At 37.6% G+C, this 22,657-nt stretch overlaps 2 protein-coding genes across 2 annotated transcripts; both read right to left on the reverse strand.

Annotated features, from left to right (window-relative positions):
- Nucleotides 1-1,931: 1,931 nt before the first annotated feature.
- Nucleotides 1,932-12,405, reverse strand: LOC121894668 (charged multivesicular body protein 4b-like). Its single transcript, XM_042407407.1, has 5 exons — nucleotides 12,042-12,405; nucleotides 4,754-4,931; nucleotides 3,474-3,588; nucleotides 2,956-3,082; nucleotides 1,932-2,831 (listed from the first exon to the last, which is right to left on the reverse strand). Exons 1-5 carry the CDS (start codon nucleotides 12,223-12,225, stop codon nucleotides 2,767-2,769), a joined length of 669 nt encoding a protein of 222 aa, XP_042263341.1. The 5' UTR covers nucleotides 12,226-12,405; the 3' UTR covers nucleotides 1,932-2,766.
- Nucleotides 12,406-15,439: 3,034 nt separating this feature from the next.
- LOC121894467 (uncharacterized protein C20orf85 homolog) lies at nucleotides 15,440-18,644 on the reverse strand. Its single transcript, XM_042407081.1, has 4 exons — nucleotides 17,880-18,644; nucleotides 16,653-16,734; nucleotides 15,805-15,906; nucleotides 15,440-15,676 (listed from the first exon to the last, which is right to left on the reverse strand). The coding sequence occupies exons 1-4, from the start codon at nucleotides 17,936-17,938 to the stop codon at nucleotides 15,521-15,523; spliced, it is 399 nt and encodes a 132-aa protein (XP_042263015.1). The 5' UTR covers nucleotides 17,939-18,644; the 3' UTR covers nucleotides 15,440-15,520.
- Between the last annotated feature and the right edge of the window lie 4,013 nt (nucleotides 18,645-22,657).

Consider the following 22,657-nt stretch of genomic DNA (forward strand, 5'->3'; position numbering starts at 1 on the left):
GTGGGTGTAATTTGGGTGAATCAGCACTACTGTATCTAGGGCTACAACTAATTATTTTTTTTCATTATCGATTAATCTGTTGATTATTTTCTCAATTAAACAATTAGTCTTTTGGTCTACAAAATGTCAGAAAATGGTGAAAGATGTTGATCACTGTTTCCAAAAGCCCAAAACGCAGCCGAAAATGTTTTGTTTTGTACTGTCCAACAGTCCACAACCCAAAGATATTATGTTTTCTATCATAGAGGACTAAACACCCCGAGAAATATTCACATTTAAGAAGTCGGATCCAGAGAGTTTTGGCATTTTTCCTAAAAAATAATTCAATTAATTTATCGGTTATCAAATAGTTAGTTGAATTGTACTTCCATAAAGTCAGGGAACTCACAGAGAATAGGCCTTTATCATAGCTGACATTTCATCTCATCATAGTAGGGAAAGCAATGGTGTAACTAATAAAATGAATGATGGCTCCGTTCTGTTCAAGTGTCCCAGTGAGCCATCATGCACAACACCAGGACCCTGATCACCTTTGTGTTTCCAACTGTGACATGTCAAAATGTCTTTGAAACGTCTGTGAAAAGGGTTTATTGTCCAAACTGAAGCAGCAGAGGCCGAGATATCCTGACTTTCAGTCCCTAGAATGAACCAAACTCAGTGTCTGTCTTTTTGTAAGACCTTCCCTGCTTGGTAAATACCAATGTCTTTCAAGCTCTACATGCTCAATTTTGAAACAGGCTTAGACATTTCATAAATTTGTAGTCTCCAAGCTCAGGGCTACATAACTCTGGTGGATCACTGGACTCTTTTTTTTCAAACTTTGCAAAGCTTCCTCCAGAGCCAGAGGGGACATTATACAACTCTTGTAGTGAGTACTGAGTAGTTAAAACTTTATAAAACTTTAACTACTCAAGGTTAATAAAATACCAGCTCAGATCATCTTTTTAAGTCTCATACAGCTAACCTGGATCTTCAAACACAATTGTAGAATTGATTCATCTTGGATAAACCTGTCTCAGACAATAGCACTCTTATTTTTGAATTAATAGATCATAAGTAAGAGAGTTGAACATAAGACTTGTAATTATGATCATCTGATGATTGGTGGCACTGCTCCATGGCCTGAAGCAACAGCAGCTCTTTACTACAGCTGCACAGCAGAGGTTAAAGCTGAGGAATGTACCTAAAAATATCCGAGCTATGAAATGAAACCCTGTCAACAACTCCAATGAGCGGCAGATACGAAGCACACTTTCCAGTAAACCAAGTTATCTCTCTGGCGTAAATGATTTTGATTTACCCAAATTAAAATATACAATCAAATGATTGAATTCATTCAAGCGCATACCTGCAGGAATTTCATTTAATTTTGCTGTATAATACCTTTATTGGGATGATGTTGCAATAGTTATTCAACTAAAACTGGTATCTTTCAACCAGTAAACATCTAGGTGGTTTCTCAACAACTTCCACATTCTCTTGTCGTTGCTTTAAGAAAAGGAGGAGCAGCCATTCATACCTGCGTTGAAACGACTTTCTTTGAATCAGCCTAAAGATTTGCAGGTTTGAGCTTGTTCTTGTAGCATGACAAATCAACCAGTAACAAATCAAGTTAACCCACTCCACATAAAAGGGATGTGTAAACTTCAAAATCAGAGCTATTTGACACTAACATCCACTAATATTCACTAATGGTTACTGAATTGATCTTTTTCAAATGTTTTTTGTCTGATTATTACATGTTTTGTTTAGCCAATTCTACAAGGGACCGACATGTGAAAGGCGGCCATGTCTGCTTGAAGCCTCTACTGTTTCAATGGTCTCATTATTAGAGTCCTCCTTAGAGACATTACTAAAGGCAACGGTGAAAAACAGGAACCGGTGCCACCGTGGTGTTCAATGATACTAAAAAGCTCCTTCTGTTCAAAATGTCTTTTTTCCCCAAAATTTTTTATTTTAAGAACTGGTTAACTGGTTAGATCCAGAGGGCAACAAGAAGTTGCCCACTGAAACTTCTACAAGGCATATGGCTGACAGAGCGATCAAACTCCTTCCATAACAAGATGATTTCATTTAACTACAAAGTTCCACTTTAACACGTCTTAGTTTAGTCATTTTAACAGTGATATTTCAATGAGAAAATCCTACATTTTTATACTTAATCTTTTTTGCCGCAGTTGAGATTTAGCAAAGATGGTGTAGAGGATGGGTTGTCGTCATCACCGTAGAAGAGAGATTACAAAGCAGAAAACAGAAAAATGGCTGAGTCATGTTGTCTTTCGGTTTTTGCTTTTTTTTCCCCTCAACCTCTGTCCTTTTTCCCCACAAATCTGTTGATTCTTCACATTCTTCCCAGAAACAGGCCACGTTTTGTTCCTCCACACACCCTTCCCTCTAAGTATGCACTTGTGCACTCCTGGCGTAAGTGTGCATGTTTATGCACTCTTTTTCCTTTGATAGACACAACCACAGGCTGATAGATGCCCTTTAGAAACAGAAGAAGAGAGTAAATAGATTGTTACTGTAATAATAATCAGAAGAAAAGAGCCTGGGTTCATTTCATTTTAAATCAGTGCACATGTGCACAAGTGCATACTTTAGGGTTGGGGTATGGTTAGATACTGACACGTCGGCTTTAAGACAGAACAGCATGCCAGCAGCCAGCTCAGCAGCCCAGAGTCCCTGTCTCTCTTCCAGATGTCTGGGACCAGTCTGGTAGCAGAGAGACAGACAGGGGAGGGGCACTAGCTAGCGGGGCACGCTAGCTTAGTTAGCCGCCCAGGCCTCGAGGTCCGCCATGTCGTCTTCGTCTTCTTCCTCCTTCTTCTTGGCTAAAAAAAAAAAGAACAGAAATTAAATTCAATTATCTCGTGATGTATATTTTAGTGATGTGGATGGCTTGCTGCCAAATGGTGTTTTATGGGAATTGAATTGAAATTAATTTTTTCAAAATACCTGGTCTAGATGGTAGTGATGTAGATGGTACGCTGGGTAGAGGGACGTCCTCCGTTCCTTCGATTTCCAGCAGGTTTTTGTCCAGCTCTTCCTGTTCCAGTTCCTCCAGCTCGGCCATGAGCTCATCCTGAAAACACACACGGAAGTAATTCATTTATTGAACGGAGCTAAAAACATAATTTAACAAAATGAATGAAATAAACACACACTGAACATTTTAAGTGATACTTTCATACTAGAGCTGAAATGATTAATCAGTTAGTCAATGGATAGAAAATTAATCAGCAGCCATGTTGCTAATTGATTAATCGCCATTTTTAAAGCAAAAGCTGGTTCCAGATTTTCAAATGTGAAGATTTGATGCTTTTTTTGTCATATATGATAGTAAATGAAATATTTTTAGGTTTTGACATTTTAAGATGTCAACGTCAGACATTTTCACTTTTGATGATTTCTCTCATTTGAAATGCAGGTATGATTCTTTAGTTCCTGAAAAGGTTCCTGCTTTATGTTCTCACCTCGTCGTAGTCTTGTCCAAAACCAATCGGTCTGGAAATGACATCTGAGATTTCCTGAGCCACTTCTTGTTGTTCTGTGATTTCTGCCATCAGGTCGTCTACTTTGTCTATATCCCTGGAAAAAAGAAGGACAGAGAGAGAAAAATAACATGTGAGCGCTTAGATCAACATTAACACGTCTGTTTATTAAGTAAGTTATGCATGTTGATGGACAAGGTGAACTACACTCTGCATATACATTGAGCCATTTAGCATGGCCACCAACCAAAGCACAAGAGGGAGGCTCTGCTTAAATTGTCAAGTGTTTTCAGAAGTTTTCTAGTGGTAACTTTACCTCATAAGCATGAAAGTTCACTCTCTACATTCAACAAGTAGTAGTTTCTAGTTCCTGAGCTTTCAGCTGTATCACATAGCCTTCATCTGTGGATGTAGTGAGCTCAGTTGTCACGAAAAGCTCCGGAAAAAGCTAGTTAGTGGACCTTGAGTTGGTACTGTTTCTTAAAACTACTATATGCTTCATTTTAAATCAATAGGAAGATGAAAAGACCAAAAAGTACTGCAGATTAACTTATAACAGATTCATCTTAATGATAACTGATGTAGACCATGTCATATGGTTGAAAGCTCTGCTAAAGGCCTCATGGATAAATGAGAGTTTACTAGCAGCGTAGTATGAAGCTTAAGTATTGTTGCTATTGCTACACATTGATTATGATTAAACGATTTTAACAGGTAACTGCCAAACATTCAGAAATAAGTGTTTTAAATAGCCATAGTGTAACTGGATCAGAGAGTATGAAAGCAAATTAGAAGAACAGAAAGCAGTTCAGAAGAAGAAAGGAGAACATTAAAGAGGACAAATGTGAAAGAGATACAAAGCAAGGTGATAAGTGTTAAGAAAATATTAGAAAAAAATGTAAAGACAGAAAAAAATTGAAACAGAGAAGCCAGTGCAAAAGAAAATTATAAGAATTGAGCTGTTCAGAGGAAAGATTCAACAAGTAAAGATGCAGGAAGACAAGAAAGAAGATGAAAAGAAAAGAGGAGTCAACAGAAAAAAGAAAGAGATGAGACAAGAGAAGAAGAGACTGCTCAGCCTGGAGATTACCAACCAGTAGAGAAAGTTCACAGCTGAGGAACTAAGGCCTTAGTTGTTTTGTTTTTTTAAAAAATTCTTCTGCTTACAGTAAGAATTAAAAGTTATTTGTAGTCATAATGACTGAAAATAACTACTTACAATAACCTCAACACCAACAAAACATTCTAACTATGTCTCTTACATGTTTTCGTGTGCAGCCTTCATTGCCTTGGCAGCCATGCCCATGTTCTTGAGTACTTCTGTGTTAGTGTTGGCGTTCTCTAGCGCCTCCCGCTGGAACTCGATGGTAGACAGCGTCCCGTCGATCTGAGCCAGCTGCTGCTCGTAGCGCTTTTTCCTCTTCAAGGCCTGTAGAGCCGCTGGACAAACAGAGAGAGGGTGAGACAAAGTTAGTTCAGGTGACACCTACAACTCACTTATTAGTCACGTCTACTGCAGTCACACAGGAGGAAGGCGAAGTTAGAAATCTGTCTGTACGGGTCTAAAACTGAGACCTGAATCTGGACACGTCAATTTAATACCCAAACCCAAGCTGAAGACCTGAACGGGTGTTACTGACAGTTAGCTCGTCAGGCTACTGCCACACAGTGGCTACACTCTCTCGTTTGTCTCTTCTCATTAGGTATTGTGTACTGTATATATTTGCTACATATCACATGCATGTACACAGATATGACACAGTCAGAGAAATATTTCTTAATAACTTATTATGAATTATGAATGAACTTGTTTAAGAAAGCAGAGCATTAAACACATTAACTGTGTGCAGTTGAAGGGGCAAAGGGGATGAAGTAAGAGTTGGCCATGCTGGTACCAATATTATATCAGTATTTACCAATATTTTCCTACCGTACAGGGTGACACCAATACTAATATTAACACATTTTATAAGAGTACAAACAATCATTATTAATCTATCTAAGGTGTCATGTAGAACATCTCACTTGTGGCTCATTTTTTTGTGCTGCCATCTTTACACACTAGGTCTATTTTTGACATCTGTGATGCGTAGAATTCACTTGCAAAAGTATATAAATACTTAATGATGTGTTAATCACATGAAAGTTCATTAATAATTGCTATAGTGTGCATATAAACAAACTATTAAGAAGAAATAAAAGTATATATTTTTTTAAATTCCTGCTGTTTTTTCACTATAAACACAAACCAAAAGGTGTAGATAAGGTATTTCTTATTTTTGTGTAAATTAGTGTTTAAAATGTGAAGTTTCCAGTTAAAGAATGAGAAAGAAAGTGACTGATAATTCAGCAGGATGCATAACTAAAGCTCGCAAGACAACTTCTGTCTGCTTGAAGACACAGTGCAGTGGACATTACAACTATGACAGAGACGTAAAGGAGCCGCAGAGCAGAAGATGAAGCCGTGTCTGGTGGACTTTTGGCCTTTTGTGACAATGCAGCAGCAGCAGCAGCAGCTTGCATGCTGTGCGTGTGATGGAAGACAGATTGAGAGCAGGAGGTGCTGCGCTGCTAACAGATGAGCTGCAGTCGACTGTTTGCATGTTGAACTAGAAGAGTGCGGTGACTGGTGGCATGTCGGTGGTGAAGCACCTACTGTGACGTGACCACAACTGCCAGATGCAACCAGCCAAGATTTGCAAAGTTTTTTTGTATAGTATAGTGTAAGTTTTTTTATATAGATGTATGCAAAGTTTATCATAAAGTGTTTCTGTATAATATAGTCTCAGTTTTTCTCATCATTAATCTGCAGATGCTTTGGTTCAGGTTCAGTTTTTGAGCCACAACAAAACAACAAAAGCCAAAATGTGACTGAAACAGACGAGGTAAAGCTTGTTTTTAGCCTTGCTGATTGCCGGATATGCTTTTTCATAACACATATTGTAAAATGGCGAGGACTGATGAAAAGATGAAAGTCTAAGCTCTGTGATAGGCTCATAAGGAATCATGTTATAAAATAGGTTTTTAAAAAATTGTGAATCACTGCAACCATAAGAGGTCCTCTAGCATACAGTCATAAACGGCTGATGGGTCCAGTAATATGTGAGATTAGCTGCGGACAGATACACACACGCACACACACTCAACCAAACACACGATCCCCTCCAGGCTTACACCTGGCAGAGATAATTACAATGTTTGTCCTAATGAATCAGGACTCTTTTAATCTGATAAAATCCTGTCTGAGCCAAATCTCTGCCTGCAGGTTTTAGGTATTTCGCCTCACTATTTTTTTCACTCGAGTAAGACCTGCATCTCATCAAGCTCACAGAGGTCTGGCCTAATCTAAAATAACTGGGATAGCGATTGGCTGGGAGGTGAAGAATGTTCACCACTTGAAACTCGGGCTGGTTTATTGTCTCGCTACTGTATGCTCTGCACCGCTGTGTGTTTTGGCTCTCGCTTTCCTCCATGTGGCATTAAATCCAAGGAATTCCCCTCAGGTGCTGACATGGGAAATCACCTCATCGACTGCCAGTGAAACTCAAAATTACCTAAACCTGCTGAGTCATGTGTGAGGTGGAAGGTGGGTAATAAAGTATGAGATAAGTATGTATGCTGCTGTGTTTGTTTGGATTATAGCTTCAATTTAGAGTCAAGATTAGAAGTTGATAAAGAAATCATTTAAAGTATACTATGCAGGACCAAAGTTGGCCCCTCGTCCTCGGTTCAACAACACCAGAGAGAGAGAGAGAGAGAGAGAGAGAGAGAGAGAGAAAGAAAGAGCAGTGGCGGTTGAGCGAGCTACAGAGTAAATTAAGAGAGGGAGTGGCGCTGGCAAGAACAAAGCAGTGAATCAGATAATTAAAAAGATATTTTCTGATTGTTTCACAGCGGTTACGTTCTAAAGCACAAATAAACACGCCCACAGCTCCGCACAACCTTGCAGGAAGGTGCTGCATTGCTAGATTTTGGGTTGGATTTCTCTATAGATACATACACAGCCACACGCTTCTAGTGGGTCATTAATGATGATTGAGAGGGCTTTTATTTGTATGAGTCTATACATTAGTATGGCTTTAAGGTTTTTGCTTTAATAAAAATCAAAGTTAATTTGGGTTTAGCAGTAAAATACTTCCACTTGTCGTCATCTTTTAGAGCAGCAACAAGCATCTGAAATGATTTGACCTACAGTTTTGTGGGTGTGGATGTGGAGGCCTTCTGTTATCTGATTCAGATAATGTGCTAGCTAGTAATGTATTTTCCATTTGAAATAAGGTTTCTTCATGCAAATATGCACAGCTATAAGGAATAATGTTTGCTTTTATCCTGCTGTGTTGCTGCTGCTGCTGCTACAGCAATGTTTTCCCTGTTCAAAGTCTGTGTCACACAAATCTGCACAATTAAAAAAGTGTTTTAGAAACACAGGTAAGAGTACACAAGATCAAGTCATCAGTTTCTCTTGCAAAAGTCTATTTAAACTAAAAAAAGACCCCACTGGATTCCCTGTTTACATGCATGTTTCTGAAATCAAGTTTTTGGAAACACAAAGATTGATTCAGTTTAATAAGGATGTGTATTAAATTCTCAACTCTAGTTCCAGTGCGATACCTGAGATTCAGTACTAATATCACAATAGTTCTTCTTTCCATACATCACTTCAATATATAATATAAACATTTTCTTCAATTAAAAAATGAAGCCTAAGTTCTCAAATGTTACACGCAGCTCTACAAGATCCTTAAATAAAAAAATCTAAAACTGGAAAATTATGATCAGTGTCAGAAAGTGTCTGATCAAAGAAAAAGTGAAGACAAATATGAGACAATTGTTGACAGCTTTCTGTGCTTGACATTATTAGATACTTTCCATGTAATAAAAATATGATGGTTTAAATATATAACCGGGCTTTATCACACACACACAAACACCCTTATCAATCTATTGTATGTGGTTGGTCTGGTACACCGGGAGCCAGACAGCAGCTGACAGTTCCAGTTTCATCAGATTATTTCAGCACTCGGACCTATTTCTGGGCTGATAACATCATTACCCAACATCATACAAATCTTTATCAGATTATCTGGGTTGCAGAGCTGCGTTGACACTGCGCCCTTGAATTCGCAAAGGACGCTGACTGTTTGACCCTTTGTTTTTCCTTTTGTCCTGCTCTTTTTTTAGTGACCCCTTCACGACCTCAGTGGCATTATACAGTAGTGACCGTCTCTATGTGCAAAGTACAATTTACATGTATCTTTTATCTGTTGTATTTCAGCTTCCATGAGCCATGAGGCATCCATGACATAGTTACTAACACTGGTATAAACTGTCGGCTATTCTGCTGAAATACAAGACAAAACGGTGTGTTCATGACATGTTTTCTGTGGAATTTATTTAGAAATATGCTGCTGTTATTGTATGGTAATTTTCTCACCCTGATTTCATTCATCAGTCGTTTCCTGATGCTTCTACACAACAATGAACTATGCTTCAGCTTGGAGGAAAACCAACAAGTGAAGAATGCTAAACAAAGCTAGTGTCTAATTAAAAAATACCTGTTGTCAATGTCAGTTAGAAGAAAGTGGAGTAGAGTCGTAAAATGAGACACCATGCAGTGAAAATAAACCAACGAGAGTAATCGTGCAGATGCTGTGATCATGGTATGTTTGCTATGAGGAGTTTATGGATTGCGTGTATTATTATCCATCTCCAGGCTTGAGGGAGACTTCAGGCCGGATGGCACGCGTCAAAATAGCAGTCCCTATTATTTTCTATGTACAACCCTGCACTGGCTGCTGCTGGGCACGTGCTGGCGCCCGTCGAAGCGCCGCCCTGCGACACTTCATGTCATATTTCCAGCCTCACCGCTCCTGAGAAAAACGCATGTTTCTCCAGAGAAAAAGCTGTTTTGTACTTCAATACAATGTTGGCTCAACTACAGACTAGTTTGTTGCTTGCTTTTCACTGTAGTTGTAACTTTTTCCACTTGTGCCTGTATCTACAAGGCAAAAATTAAACAAATAAATAAACTCCACTCGCTCCCTGCTTGTAAATCCCGACTACCACAGCAGCTCTTCTTCTGCTCTGCTCCCACGGCAGCTTGACTTCCTCTTCTCGCCTCTTGCTGTCGCTGTCTCTCGTGTGTGTAGAACAATGGATGAAAAGAGACTAGTTGTTGAGGTTGAGAAATATCCCGGGTTAAACTACCCACAATCCCGTCAGACAACTACTACAGGCATCTCACCCAACTGCAGCGTGACGTTTCCTAATGGGGCGGCACTTGACATGGCAGCAGCGTGTTTTCAATTTAAGTGACAGTTGACTGCTCAGTGTGGGACAACACGATTAAGTATGTTGAAAATCCGGTTTTGTTTTCTTGCTAGCTGGCACGTCATGTAACGCAGAACGGGACTATTAAAACCATTTGTAGACGAGCTCACAGTGATAGTGGTCTCAGTGCTGCTGTGCTTCTCTTCCTGGAGAGGATTTGTGGTTGCATCACAGATCTACCAGCAACCACAGCTGGCAAACGGGCTGTATGTAATTAAGGATATTCCAGTATCAGATTTTTAGCTACTATTATCATGGTCAAAAAGTTAAAGGGTATTATCACAATATCATCTTAAATACTCTCCTGAAATACAATTATTAGTAAGTAGTAGTAGTAGTAGTATTGGGTACAGTGACTCTGAGATGCAAAACACAACAAAATTTCACAAAACATGATTTGACATTGTGTTTTCCTGAATATTGTTGTGTTTTCTGAAATGTTGTGTTTTGCACCTCAGTGCCACCGTAACTGGGACTACTAAAAATGAAACATTTGCTGTGTTTGGGTCTTGTTTACCACTTGATGATAATTCTGTTTCTCAGAGGCCACAAATACATTTTGTATATCTGTCAGGACCTGATCTGTCCTGACCTGATCCTCATCTGTCAGTGTACAGTAGAACACTGCACAAGGTCGACCAGCAGACAAACAGGAGCTTATCTAACTAAAGCTAACTGGTTTTAATTATCCCCAAATTTAAATAACTGACACTAAACAAAGTGTTTTGTTTGTGTCAGTCAGCCAGTGAGTAGACAAACAAGGAAGCTAATACGGCACTAAACAACCTGTCAGTACATACTGTTGACCTGCCATGGACTTTCCATCGATGACACCCGAGACATAAGTCCCAGTGACATACTATATTTTGCAAAATGAACAGTGTCCTACAGGCCCTGGTCTCCCTAGAAAACAAACTGTACAGAGATTTCACTGTCAATTAGACAAAAACTAGTATCACAACCTCACTAAGATGACTGTCCCTTCACACTTCCCCTGAAACAGAACTAATTAAATCATAGGACTATAATGAAATAATTTCAGTGCTGACAGGAAACCATCACAGGTAAGATATTTATCTTCTCTGTCCCTGCTATGTTGCCGTTTTAAGTTTACTGTGCATATGAGCACAGTGGTTGTTGCTGCTTCTGCGGGTGTGAGTCTACGTGGTTATTTGGCTGTTGTGACAGGCTGTTATACTGCTGTGTATAGTCGGCTCATTGATTTTTTTTGACTGCTTGTGTTTCGTTGTGGTGCATCTGCATGTATTTTTAACTTTAATGCTGCAGCAGTGTATGACTGCTGTCTGTGTGTGTGCAAGTGCACATTAACATGAGTACCTTGCTCTTTTTGTATGGCACAAAAAAAACAAGCATGTCATAGTGTAGTGAGTAACTTTTTAATTTTAGCTCTCAACATAAGAATGAAAGGAAAGTAATAGCAAGGAAATATGTCATTTTCCACTATCATCTTTGTTTGAGTTGCTACTTGGGAAACAAGTTTAAAAAAAAAAAATTATCTCGCAGCGGACTGAATATTTTTTATTCAGATGGTCAGAAATGTATTTTAGGATTCTGGAAATACTTTCAAAACAACTATGAATGTTGTTAAACAAGTTTTGGGGTTTGCCAAAGATCAACCGGGATTTATCTTTCAGAAAAACTCATGCTTGGCTCTGTTACTGTAATATAATGATAATGTACATACAGTGTGAAAGGCACAAACTGATTAGATAGTCGTAAGAGTAGCTGACAGTATGGAAGAACAGTGTCACACCACTATATTAAATGCCAGGGTAAGTTTGCCAAGAAAATCAGTTATATTACTAAAACAAAACGTCGCAGGTCACATTTGTTTCGAACTTATGTTTAATTCTGGCATTTTTGTCACCACGTGTGACTTACAAACTTAACAAACTATGTATAAGAAAGCAGTAACTCTATCTTTAACATCTTTAACTTCTCTCTTGTTTGGTATGTTTCTGTCTGGTTATTTGTGACCTTTTTTCACTTCAGTTAACTCACTATGAATACCGTGCTTCCTTAAAAAAAACAGTCATTTAAAAATGGAGTCACCGAGTTCAGGTAACGTCAGGCTGTCAACTGCCAACTTCCCCGTTCCTTCTCTCCAGTTAGCCTGCGAGCTAACAGTTGACTCACAAACTAACTAATTAGCGGTTTGTCTGACCCGTCAAATTACACGTTTAGAAGCTTTTTCCTCACCTCGTTTGTTTTTCGTGCCGTTCTTCTTAGCCGTCATGAGCTCATGGTCGATTTTCTTCTCTAAGAAATCCTGTTTTTTGGCCAACATCTCCTCGGTCTCTCTGAGTCGCTGGATAGCCTCCTGGGGTGTCGGCGCTTTCCCACCCTTCCCTCCGCTGCCGAATAACTTACCAAACAACGACATTTTCTTATTAAATGTAAACAATAACAGGTGTATTAACCATACACAAACCGCCGGTACTTTGTGATACCGAAAAGATAATCGTTAAATTGCTATATTGTCCTTCTCGCCAACTATCGTCGCCGAGCCGGAGCCGCCGCCGCTGCTGCTGCTGTTGTTGTTTTTCTCTCTTCTTCCGCCTTTGCAGACAGGCCTCGTGATGTCATTACGTCAGCGCTGTTACGTGAGTCATGCGTGACACACATGCCCAAAAAAAGTATGGGGGATTTCTAAAATGAGCACATAGTTTTGAAACGCCCTCTGAAATTATGGTAATACTTAGAAATTGTTCACAAAAAATGACTGACATTCAATTTCTTGTTTTACAGGATAAAATAGGAAATATTAATATATTTCTATTTTATATTCATAGAAGAATTAGCATTAGTAGTAGTAGTAGTAGAAGTAGGCTAGTAGGCTAGTGGTACCTATAAGTAGAAGTGGTGGTAATGTCTCTCATTTCATATCAGCTTTCTCTCTACTGAATTACACTAAACAGTATCTGTTGATTTATCTGGTGTTTTGCAATGACTCTGTGTAGATTATAATTAAAGAGCTCCTCCAGACATAATCATATGTGTCTGATATGTTTTTTCCACAAAAGATTTAAAGGATTGGTTCACAGTTTTTCAAATCTATCTTAATACAACAGTCCATATGAACACAGGAAGAGGTTTTCCTCACTGTAATCATTCTTCCTGTTCATACGGGCTGTTAAAAGATCCTCTTTAAATGTGCTTTCACAGTGATGGAGGCCAAAATCCACAGTGTGTCCACACAGTCATTTGGTGCAAAAATGCATTTAAAAGTTCATCTGAAGCTTATATGAGGCTTCAGCAGTCTGAGTTAATTATATCAAGTGGATATCTGCCACACATCTGCCACAGCTTTAGCATCAAATTCCCTCTTTGTGTTTCCTCAGACAGTGTTTCCCTGTTGAGCTGCGGTGGAAGTATAGTAACAAAAAGAGGAACTTTGGTACTAAAATGACTGTAACATTGAAAGATATCTACTTGATTTGACTCATTTAGATGGCTGAAGCTTCAAATTATCTTCAGATACATTTTTAAATGTATTTTTTCACAGTAGGAGGCTGGTGGATTTTAGCCCCAATAAGTGCTTTATGAAGGGATCTTCTAATGGTCATTTCAATGTTCAAGACAGACTTGAAAAATTGTGAACTCGTCCTTTAATTAACCACTTCCTTCTCAAGCACTGAAAATATGCAAATATTTTTCATTTCACAAGTTTAACTGCTGGATGCAATATGTCTACTATACTTCACTGAAAAATTCACTCTCAGTGTTTGTGCAGTGGAGGTTTCAAGTTTCCTCATCACACTTGTCTAAGTTTTATATTGGTCAAACATCCAAGTGAAATAAAAATAAGCAAAACATATTTTTGGGTAAGGGGGAGTAATCGGTTCCTGAATACATTTGAACCGAGAAATGTAAACTTAAACTGTAAACTTTACTAGATAAAAAATCGAGATGACTTTAATAAAGAACACTTGCTAATATTAAAGAGATACAGTACTGTGTGTGGTATATATATATACACACAGTACTGTGCAAAAAGTTTTAGGCACCCTAGATGTTTAGATTCTTATCCATTATGCAATAGCATCAGGGAGGTGTCTGATCGGTCCCAAATTGATTCATGACATGACAATGACCCTAAGCATGCAGCTAGAGTCATAAAGAACTATTTTCAGCAACAAGAAGAATGATGAGTCCTGCAACAGATGGGATGGTTTGGCCCCCACAGAGCCCTGATCTCAACATCATAGAGTCAATCTGGTATTACATGAAGAAGCACCTGAGAGGCCTGAATAATAAATCCAGAAGAAGAACATTGTTTCTCCAGGATGGTTACAACAACCTACCTGCAAGTTAAAAACTGTGTTAAAGTGTACCGAGGAGAACTGCTGCTGTTTTAAAGGCAAAGCTGCTCACAGCAAATATTGATTTCATTTAGGTTTCTGCTGTTTACTCAACTTTGTAAGAAGTTAATTGATAAATTAAAACAATCTATAGCAATATTTGTGTAAGCATCCTTGCTTTACTTTTAGTGCCTAAAACTTTTGCACAGTACTGTATATGATATTAAGATATTATATTAAGAATTCAACCATCAAAACACTCTATAATCATACCCCGGTCAACTGAAACTGAGAATTGGTGATGAGACAGAAGAACAAAACCGCACAAAAATGCAACAACGGTGCATCATTTCAAAGAAATCAGGAAACTGACTTGGGGAAATCCCTTAGAAATGAAGACTATGAATAACATTTGTAAGACACACATCATTTTTCAAAATCAGTAAGGAATAAAATGATTGCTTTTAAGTTTCAGACATTGACTATATTTCACTCCTGTCAAAATGCACATGTACGTACATGTATGTAACACTGATCTGATTTGATATTGTAAACAAGACAATGATGCCTTTTCCCACATGATTTGGTATTGCCCAAAAATAAAGGTTTTCTGGAGAAACATAAGAAAGTCCCTGGTTAAGATTATAGGTCATAATGTCCCTTGTGATCCACTGATGTGTCTGTTAAACTATAGTCAAAGCAGCAGGTCCATGCTCAGGATGAAAATAATAACTATACATGTATGACCTGAAACTGGAAGGATGCAGAACAGATCAGAGTATGAACACGACTCCGTACATTTCTAGAGACTATATGGATGGAGAGAGCTGCATCCAACTTTTCAACAACAACAGTTATGGAGCGACATGTGTCCGGAACATTCCCACCTTTTCAGGAATCTTGAGACTCACAATTTAATTTTCATTTAACATCATTTATGTCTTTAGTTGATGTGAAAGCCATGTGGCCCACTTCAATAACCCATATGATCATTAGGCCTTTGTTGTGTTTTTCTTTCTTGTGATTGTCTTTTGTGTTTGTTCATTCTTATGTTATGTTAAGGTTATAGTAATAAATTCTATTTATTTATTTATTGTTTGTCCATTGATATGTCATTGCAAATGCATCCGTCATTTTACATCTACAGTACCTAAGTTTGAGCTTCAAGTTTTGAGAGACAATGAGTCATATTATTATCTAAACTCTCCTAGAATGTGAATTTAATTTGCTCTTTTTGCTGCATTTGTATATTACTGTGTTGAGACAGTGTAATAACATAGCAGACACCCTAAAATGTTTGTTCCTGCAGTGTATTTTAATCCACATTCAATACTGAGTCATTGATTAGCTGAGACAACGGAGAACAGAGGCTTCCACTCAGTTGCAAGAGTCCAGAGGCCAGCCCAGTTCCTTCAGAAAACTACGCCTCCCATAATGCACTGTGCCATACTTTTCCAGCTGAAGATGTGAGTGACCTGAACGCCACCCAATAAGGGCCTGACTTGTCTGTGGAACAGGTGGAGAGGGGCCAACCTGAAAAGACAGATAGAGTTAGGGTTAGGTCCATAGATAGATAGACAGATAGATAGATAGATAGATAGATAGATAGATAGATAGATAGATAGACAGATAGATAGATAGATAGATCATGTGTATCGTACGTGGATGTATTTTTCTGGAGGGGTCGAAGGTCGTGCTGCCAGGTGATGGGGAAGCTCCACTCTCCTGACTGCCTCCATCAGCTTCGTACTCTCCCTCTCATACTGAAATACAGAGAAGATTTGCTTGTGTGATGCCTGCTAATGTTTGTTTCATGTAATATACTCAAAGACTTAAAACAACATCTGTGTTTTCTTTTCCTCCGAGAAGACGTTTTCTTTGTTATTAAAGGATAAAACTGGCAATTTTCTATATTTTTCTTATTGTTAACAAATCTCATGTGCAGAGTCAAACCAACAATGAATTCATCAACTTCCAAGCATTGTGTGTGTATCCAAAGCCTGATATATCTTATTCCTTTGAGCCGTGGACACTATTAAAAACATGGGATGTGTTCTTTGTGCCCGCAGAGCGTGGTTATTCTGTTTGTTTAGAGACAGCTCCAAAGACAAATAACAGCGATCAAGTTTTTACTCTTCAGAAAGTATTTCTATATCAGAAAAAAGTCCATCGCAAATGCAGGGACAAGGTCATCCAGTGCAACTGTGTGGCTCATTAACATGTTTTTAAGAGTTTTTGGACAACAACAGAGGTCCACAACATAAAGAAAACAGAGAGTTGACAGCCTTATCCTTTAATGTGTGCAATCTGCTGTCTTGCCTTAATGTACTTGCTGTTGCACTTTTTCAACAGTAGAGTGCAGTGTGAGACTGATGCACCACTTTTTTCTCTCAATCACTGAGAAGTCAGCAAAGGCGAGAAACATCTCCCTTTCTCTTTTAATTTTTACTGTATTTTAGGATCTTATAACTGTTATATGCAGGGTGATGTGGATTGTGTGAGTGTATACCTCCTTGTACGCCTCGGTAAGGAAGCCCCACTTGCTGGGCCAGACGTCAGCCGAATCTTTCACAACTTTTACATGCGCTTTCCTACACACACACAAACAGACACACACACACACACACACAGTTGTGTTTCCATCATTTCAGAGGACGTTACATTGACTTACATTGATTTCTTGGAGACTTACTTCAACCATAACCTTACCTTAACCTTAATCCAAGTCTTCATCCTAAAATTTAATGATTTACTTGATGGGGTCTTGCTTTTTGACCCCAAATGTTTGTTTAAGATCCCCCCAGTCATATATTAAGACATAAAAATACCCCGCTTGGAACAATAAGCTCTGTCTGATGTGGTTTTTCAACAAAAAAAGTATAATTACCATATTAAAATCCTCAAAATGGCATCTGCTCCGTCTCCCTCATTAACAATTCCAGAATATATGAATATGCAAGTATATCTCATTTCAGAAGTTGAACTGCTGGACACAGGATGTCTCCTACTTCATTGTAAAGTACATTCTTGGTGTTTGTAAATGATATCCTCATCATTTAACCTTCAATTGTATCTACAATTCTAGTTCAAGACTACAAGACTTGTGGGGGCTGTAGTTGTTCAGTTCTAACATAATAATACATGTCTTATCTTTGATAAAACCGTGTTTTCAGATTTGCAAACAGAAAACCCCAATATCAGCAAAAACCTGGAAAACATGCATGACGAAAGCTGATCTGACCCCTATATGACAGTGTATTGTTGCCACCATGACTATACATGCAAAATTTCTCCTTGTAACAGGAAAAATAACATTTTCTCAATTTGAGGAGATCCTACTACCAAATTATTTTTTTATTTTTACAAGAAACCTTCTTGTAATTACATTAAATCAATGAATCTCATTATGTAAAACCAGTAACACTTCTCTCTTATAATGACATACCAAGTTATCTCGATAAACAAGAAACATTTACTGTTAAAACATAATAGGTTGTTGGTATGTTGCTACAAGAAACTTCTATATTTTAAAAATGAGGAAAACATCACAACTTATTCAGAATTTTGTCAAGTAACTTCAAACATCCAGTCAACATGATAATAATCCTCCCAACCAATACTAACTAAGAACATCATCTTTGCCATCTTTCCAAATGCGTACATATTTGTGTGATTAAAATAAAACACAGATGACACAAAGCAATGAAAAAAGTTAGAAATCAGTCAGCAGGTTTACCAGATTTCATCTTGATGCACAAAGTTGATGGGTTCAGATGTTCGCTGTGAATCCGCCATCTGTCCTGCCCGGTGTATGTGTGTGTATGTATGTGTGTGTGTGTGAGTATGTGTGGCTTCTTTCTTTCTGCCCGGCTAATGTTTCACCTGTGTGTAAGTCACACTGACAGACCTGTTTACTGTCGTCATGGAGATGGAGTTCCCTGACATGTATATCTCTTTCTCCCTGTCCTGTGTGTGTAACCGTGGCGACGATGGGATGGAACCACTGGAGCTCAGACAGCTTTGTGTTTTTAGTCACACTAGCTGTGTCCACTGCTTTGGTCCAGACTGAAATATCTCAACAACCACTGCGTGGATTGGCATGAAATTTGGTACAATAATTGATGGTACTTTTATGGTGAATATTGATGACTTTGGTGATCCCCTGACTTTTCCTCTAGCGTCACCAGCAGGTCAAAGTTATCATTAATTATTAAATTAAGTAAATTATCTCCACATCCACTGAATGGATTGGCACAAACTTTTATACAGACATTTGTGGGTAGATGTTGATTCCTACTGATACTGGTAATCCCCTCATCCTTTTCAAAATGTAAATATTTCCAATACTTTGGTTTATGACCAAATACCTGCAAAATGAATTACATTGCTATCAGCCTCAGCTGTACTGTTTAGTGCCAATAAGCAAATGTTAGCATGTTAACATGCTAAACTATGATGCAGAACATGATTAACATTATTTGTCAAATATCAGCATGTTAGCATAGTCACTGTGAGCATGTTAGCATGCTGACATTAGCTTTTAGCTCAAAGCACAGTACAGCCTCACAGAGCAGTTGGCATGGCTGTACACATTTAGTCTTGATTTTAGCCAATGGTTGATCAGCCTGCTGAGAATAATTAGGTCTTAAGTCTTACTGTACATAATACCAGTATTGGTGATGCTGAAATTGTAGCAAGAGAAGCTACAAGCTCAATGGAAATAGTTAAGCTACAGCAACACTACACTTTGTTTAAAGTAGCGAGATACAAGCTTCTCAGAAAAAGAAGCTTCCTTCACTGAAGCTATTTCACAATCTACTGTGTGTGTAAAATAATAAACAAATGCTCTCATTATTTTGTATGAGTCATTTATTACACAAACAACAATACTTATTATTTAATAATTGCTGTGTATAAAGCCATTCTAACAGGGTTTTTTGGGGTGATTTTAATATTATATGCTGGACAGTGATTGTAATCCTGTTGTGTCTGTTACAGTAGCAATGCCGTCAGCCAATCAATGACATGGATGAAGCCTAATCTTTCCACAAACTCTTGAAAAACAACCGACACATTTGATGTAGCCTCATTACATTTTAGATTTTCTTACACAAAAAGTTAATTTCAACTTCAAGTTTTTTCTTTATATAGCTGCTGTTTTAAGATGAAATAAAGTCAGTTATAAGAATGAAACATAATTGTGTCATACTGTCACTAAAATGCCAAATGTTAGCTTTTGAAGATTGCATTGGCATTGTTTTCTTTTGTCCTCTGCAACACCGATTGACGTCCACTAGAGTGCAGCACCCAGGCAATAGTAGCATGAACTGCTCATCTTGGAAAATGTGCCCTATTAGATAGGACCACACAAATGTGATCTTGCTGTTTCATTATAAAACAAACTTGTATTTTGTATATATTATAAAAGTTAATAAAAACTTTCAAAGATTCTGTAACCACCTAAATACTCCACACGTAAATGCTTTAAGAAATGTAGGGTTTCCTTTAGACAAAGTGATTTACATCAAATACAATAATGAAATTTGATTATAGGGATAGTTGGACATTTTGGGAAATACGCTTATTTGCTTTCTGTCAGAGAGTGAGATGAAAAGATCGATAACAGTCTTGTGTCTGTGTATTAAGTACAGAGTTGGAGTAAGGAGGAGTTTGGCTTAGAATAAAGACTGGAAGCAGAAAGAAACAAGCTGGAATTGTTTATTGACATACAATCCTTTATTGCAACCCTTGGTGAATACAGACTTTAGCAAAGTACTCTATAACAGAACCTTTAAACCACAACCATAATGGTAACTATGGTAACTCCGATATGACATGAACACAGCATGAGCCCCCTTTCCCTTCTTATTGTTCACTCCACATCACTATTCTGCTGTTTTCCTTTGTTTTTCAGTCATAACATATGACACCAATTATCAGTGGCAGGGGTCTCATTGACATGGAGACAGTTTCGGGATAAGGTAGCTAAATATTTAGTCTTACAGTGAAATAGGTCTGTCTTTGTTTTTTGTGTGTCTAACTGTACTGCATTATATTTAAGAGACACATGGTGGCGCTCTAATCACACAAATCTGATGTTGGTGAGCTCTGGTTTGCTATAGGCTTATGTGATGCAGTGCTTTCCCAAACCTCTACATGATTTTCAAAGAATCCGTCATGGCCAAGTTAAATTTTCAATAACCTGGCTCAAAAAGTAACACCTGGACTACAATAAACTGTGTACAACACTGGCAAAATTACATGAAAAAATAAAACTTAAATTTGTGGAAATACTAGGGCTGCAACTAATGATTATTTTCGTTATTGATGAATCTGTCAATTATTTTCTTAATTAATCAGTTAGTTGTTTGGCCTATAAAATGTCAGAAAATGGTGAAACATGTCCAAGATGATGTCCTCAAATGTTTTGTTTTGTCCCGACTAACAGTCGACAACCCAAAGATATTCAGTTTACTGTCAAAGAAGACTAAAGAAACCAGAAAATATTCACATTTGAGAAGCTAGAATCAGAGAATTTGGAAATTTTCATCAAAATTACTCCAAACGATTATCAAAATAGTTGGCGATTAACGTAATAGTTGACAACTAATCTTTTAATTGACTAATCATTGCACCTCTACTGCATAAATACTCTTCTTTTATTTTCTGCCATTATTTTTAACTGTTTCCATGACTTGATGCCAAATTTTCATCACTGTGATTAAAAAAACACAATCTCTTAAAGTCATTAAAATGGTGATATTTTAGTAATATTTTATGTTTTTTAAATATGTGTCTTCCGTAATTCAGGCAGCCAGAAAAATTAGATTCTAGTCACTCATTGTTACATTTGTTCAAATTACTCTTAAAGATTGATATACTTTTTTAAAATGTCATTATTTTTCCAAACATTAAGTAAAATGTTCTAAAACATTTCCAGAATTTCAGAATTTTTCGCTGACTATGGGAACTGAGGGGCCATTCTGCCAAATTGACTCCATTTGCATGTTGTGACTTTCCAAAATTAAACTTTATTCTTTATCTTTTTTCAGCACTGTATCTAATAACACACGTTTAACTATTCAAAATGTGTAATGGTCAATATCAGGCCATTTTATTTATTTTTTTTTACAAGGTTTCTAAATGACAAATACTTCATATGAGTAACAGGACAGAAATTAACAGGACTGAGTTTTTAGCAGAGCATTAGCAAATACATGAAATGTAGCCATATGGCATCAATGCTAATATCATGAGAACACTTCACCTTCAACACACACCTTCAAGTGGTTTACTGAAACTATCTTTAAAAAAAAATAAATAAATAAAAATAACAACATAATAAAATCTAAGACAGAATTTAGGCAAAAGGACTGAACACTGAGATTGACATTCTCAGTCATACTTACAATATGATCAAAAATGCAGAAAATAGAGTAAGAGAACTTACTTTTGATCTTCCCATGACCTTCAGGAGACTCAAGTGATGCTACCTCCTATTGATCATGTGACTTATGGAATGTCCCAAACTTTTAGAGGGGGGGAATAAGTCAGGGTAACAGGACTGAGTGAAAACCTGGGGACACGACTAAAATCTGTATGACATAAAATGAATTTTCAATGAGAAATCGTATTTTATGTCTAAATGGGAAATGGAGTCACACAATGATACAAAAAAAAAAAAAAAGAATTCTGAAGGATTTTAATCATTATATTCCATGGTAAAGTGTAGTGTTAGAGTGTGGGGATGGGCTAAAATCCTATTTTTTCAGTGTTATGGGTAGTTTTTATTAAGGTTTTACATGATTTATCTTCAAATTACAATTAGGACAAAATGCACCACACTTTGCTTGATACTTTCCATGCATATTTATGCATGTAATGCCCTGGGATGGAAAAGGCACCGATTTGGTGGAATGGCTGTGAGATATTTCACTCTTGACATTTGTGCAAATTTCAACATTTTCTTGAATTACCATGAATTGCATTGCACTGTATTGCAGTTTTACTTTACAGTTTTAAAGAGCGGTGTCTCCTCACAAAGACCCTGCATGTTATCAGGCGTGTGGCTTTACGTCAGTGTACTTGGTACTTTAACCTCTTCTTTGCTTCTGCTGTTTGCGATAGGGTTTGAATCACGCCTTGCACAGTTTGGACTGAGGCTGAGTGACACACATTAGTCTGTTTTCTACCTGCTACTGCCGTCACTACAGTAACACTCCAGTAAAGAGCATCAGAGTTCACATAAACCTTTAAATATGGAAAAGGTTCTCCATTGCTTTCTCTCACAGAGACATTCAAATACTGAATTTTACACAAAATTTCACTAATTGGTGAGTCGGTATTGATATATAGATGTCTGGGGAAGAGACAGGAAGAGAAGTATCTCAAAATCAGATTTTGAGTGGCTGCTTTTTTTCACAAGATATTTGGTTTTGCAAAAATAAATAACTGAATAACTGAGTTAAATTCAGGCTCTCTCATACGTGTGCTGGTGGTCATTTTGGAAATTAT

Source organism: Thunnus maccoyii, chromosome 3 (genome assembly GCF_910596095.1).
Source record: "Thunnus maccoyii chromosome 3, fThuMac1.1, whole genome shotgun sequence".
In the NCBI taxonomy this organism is placed as follows: domain Eukaryota; kingdom Metazoa; phylum Chordata; class Actinopteri; order Scombriformes; family Scombridae; genus Thunnus; species Thunnus maccoyii.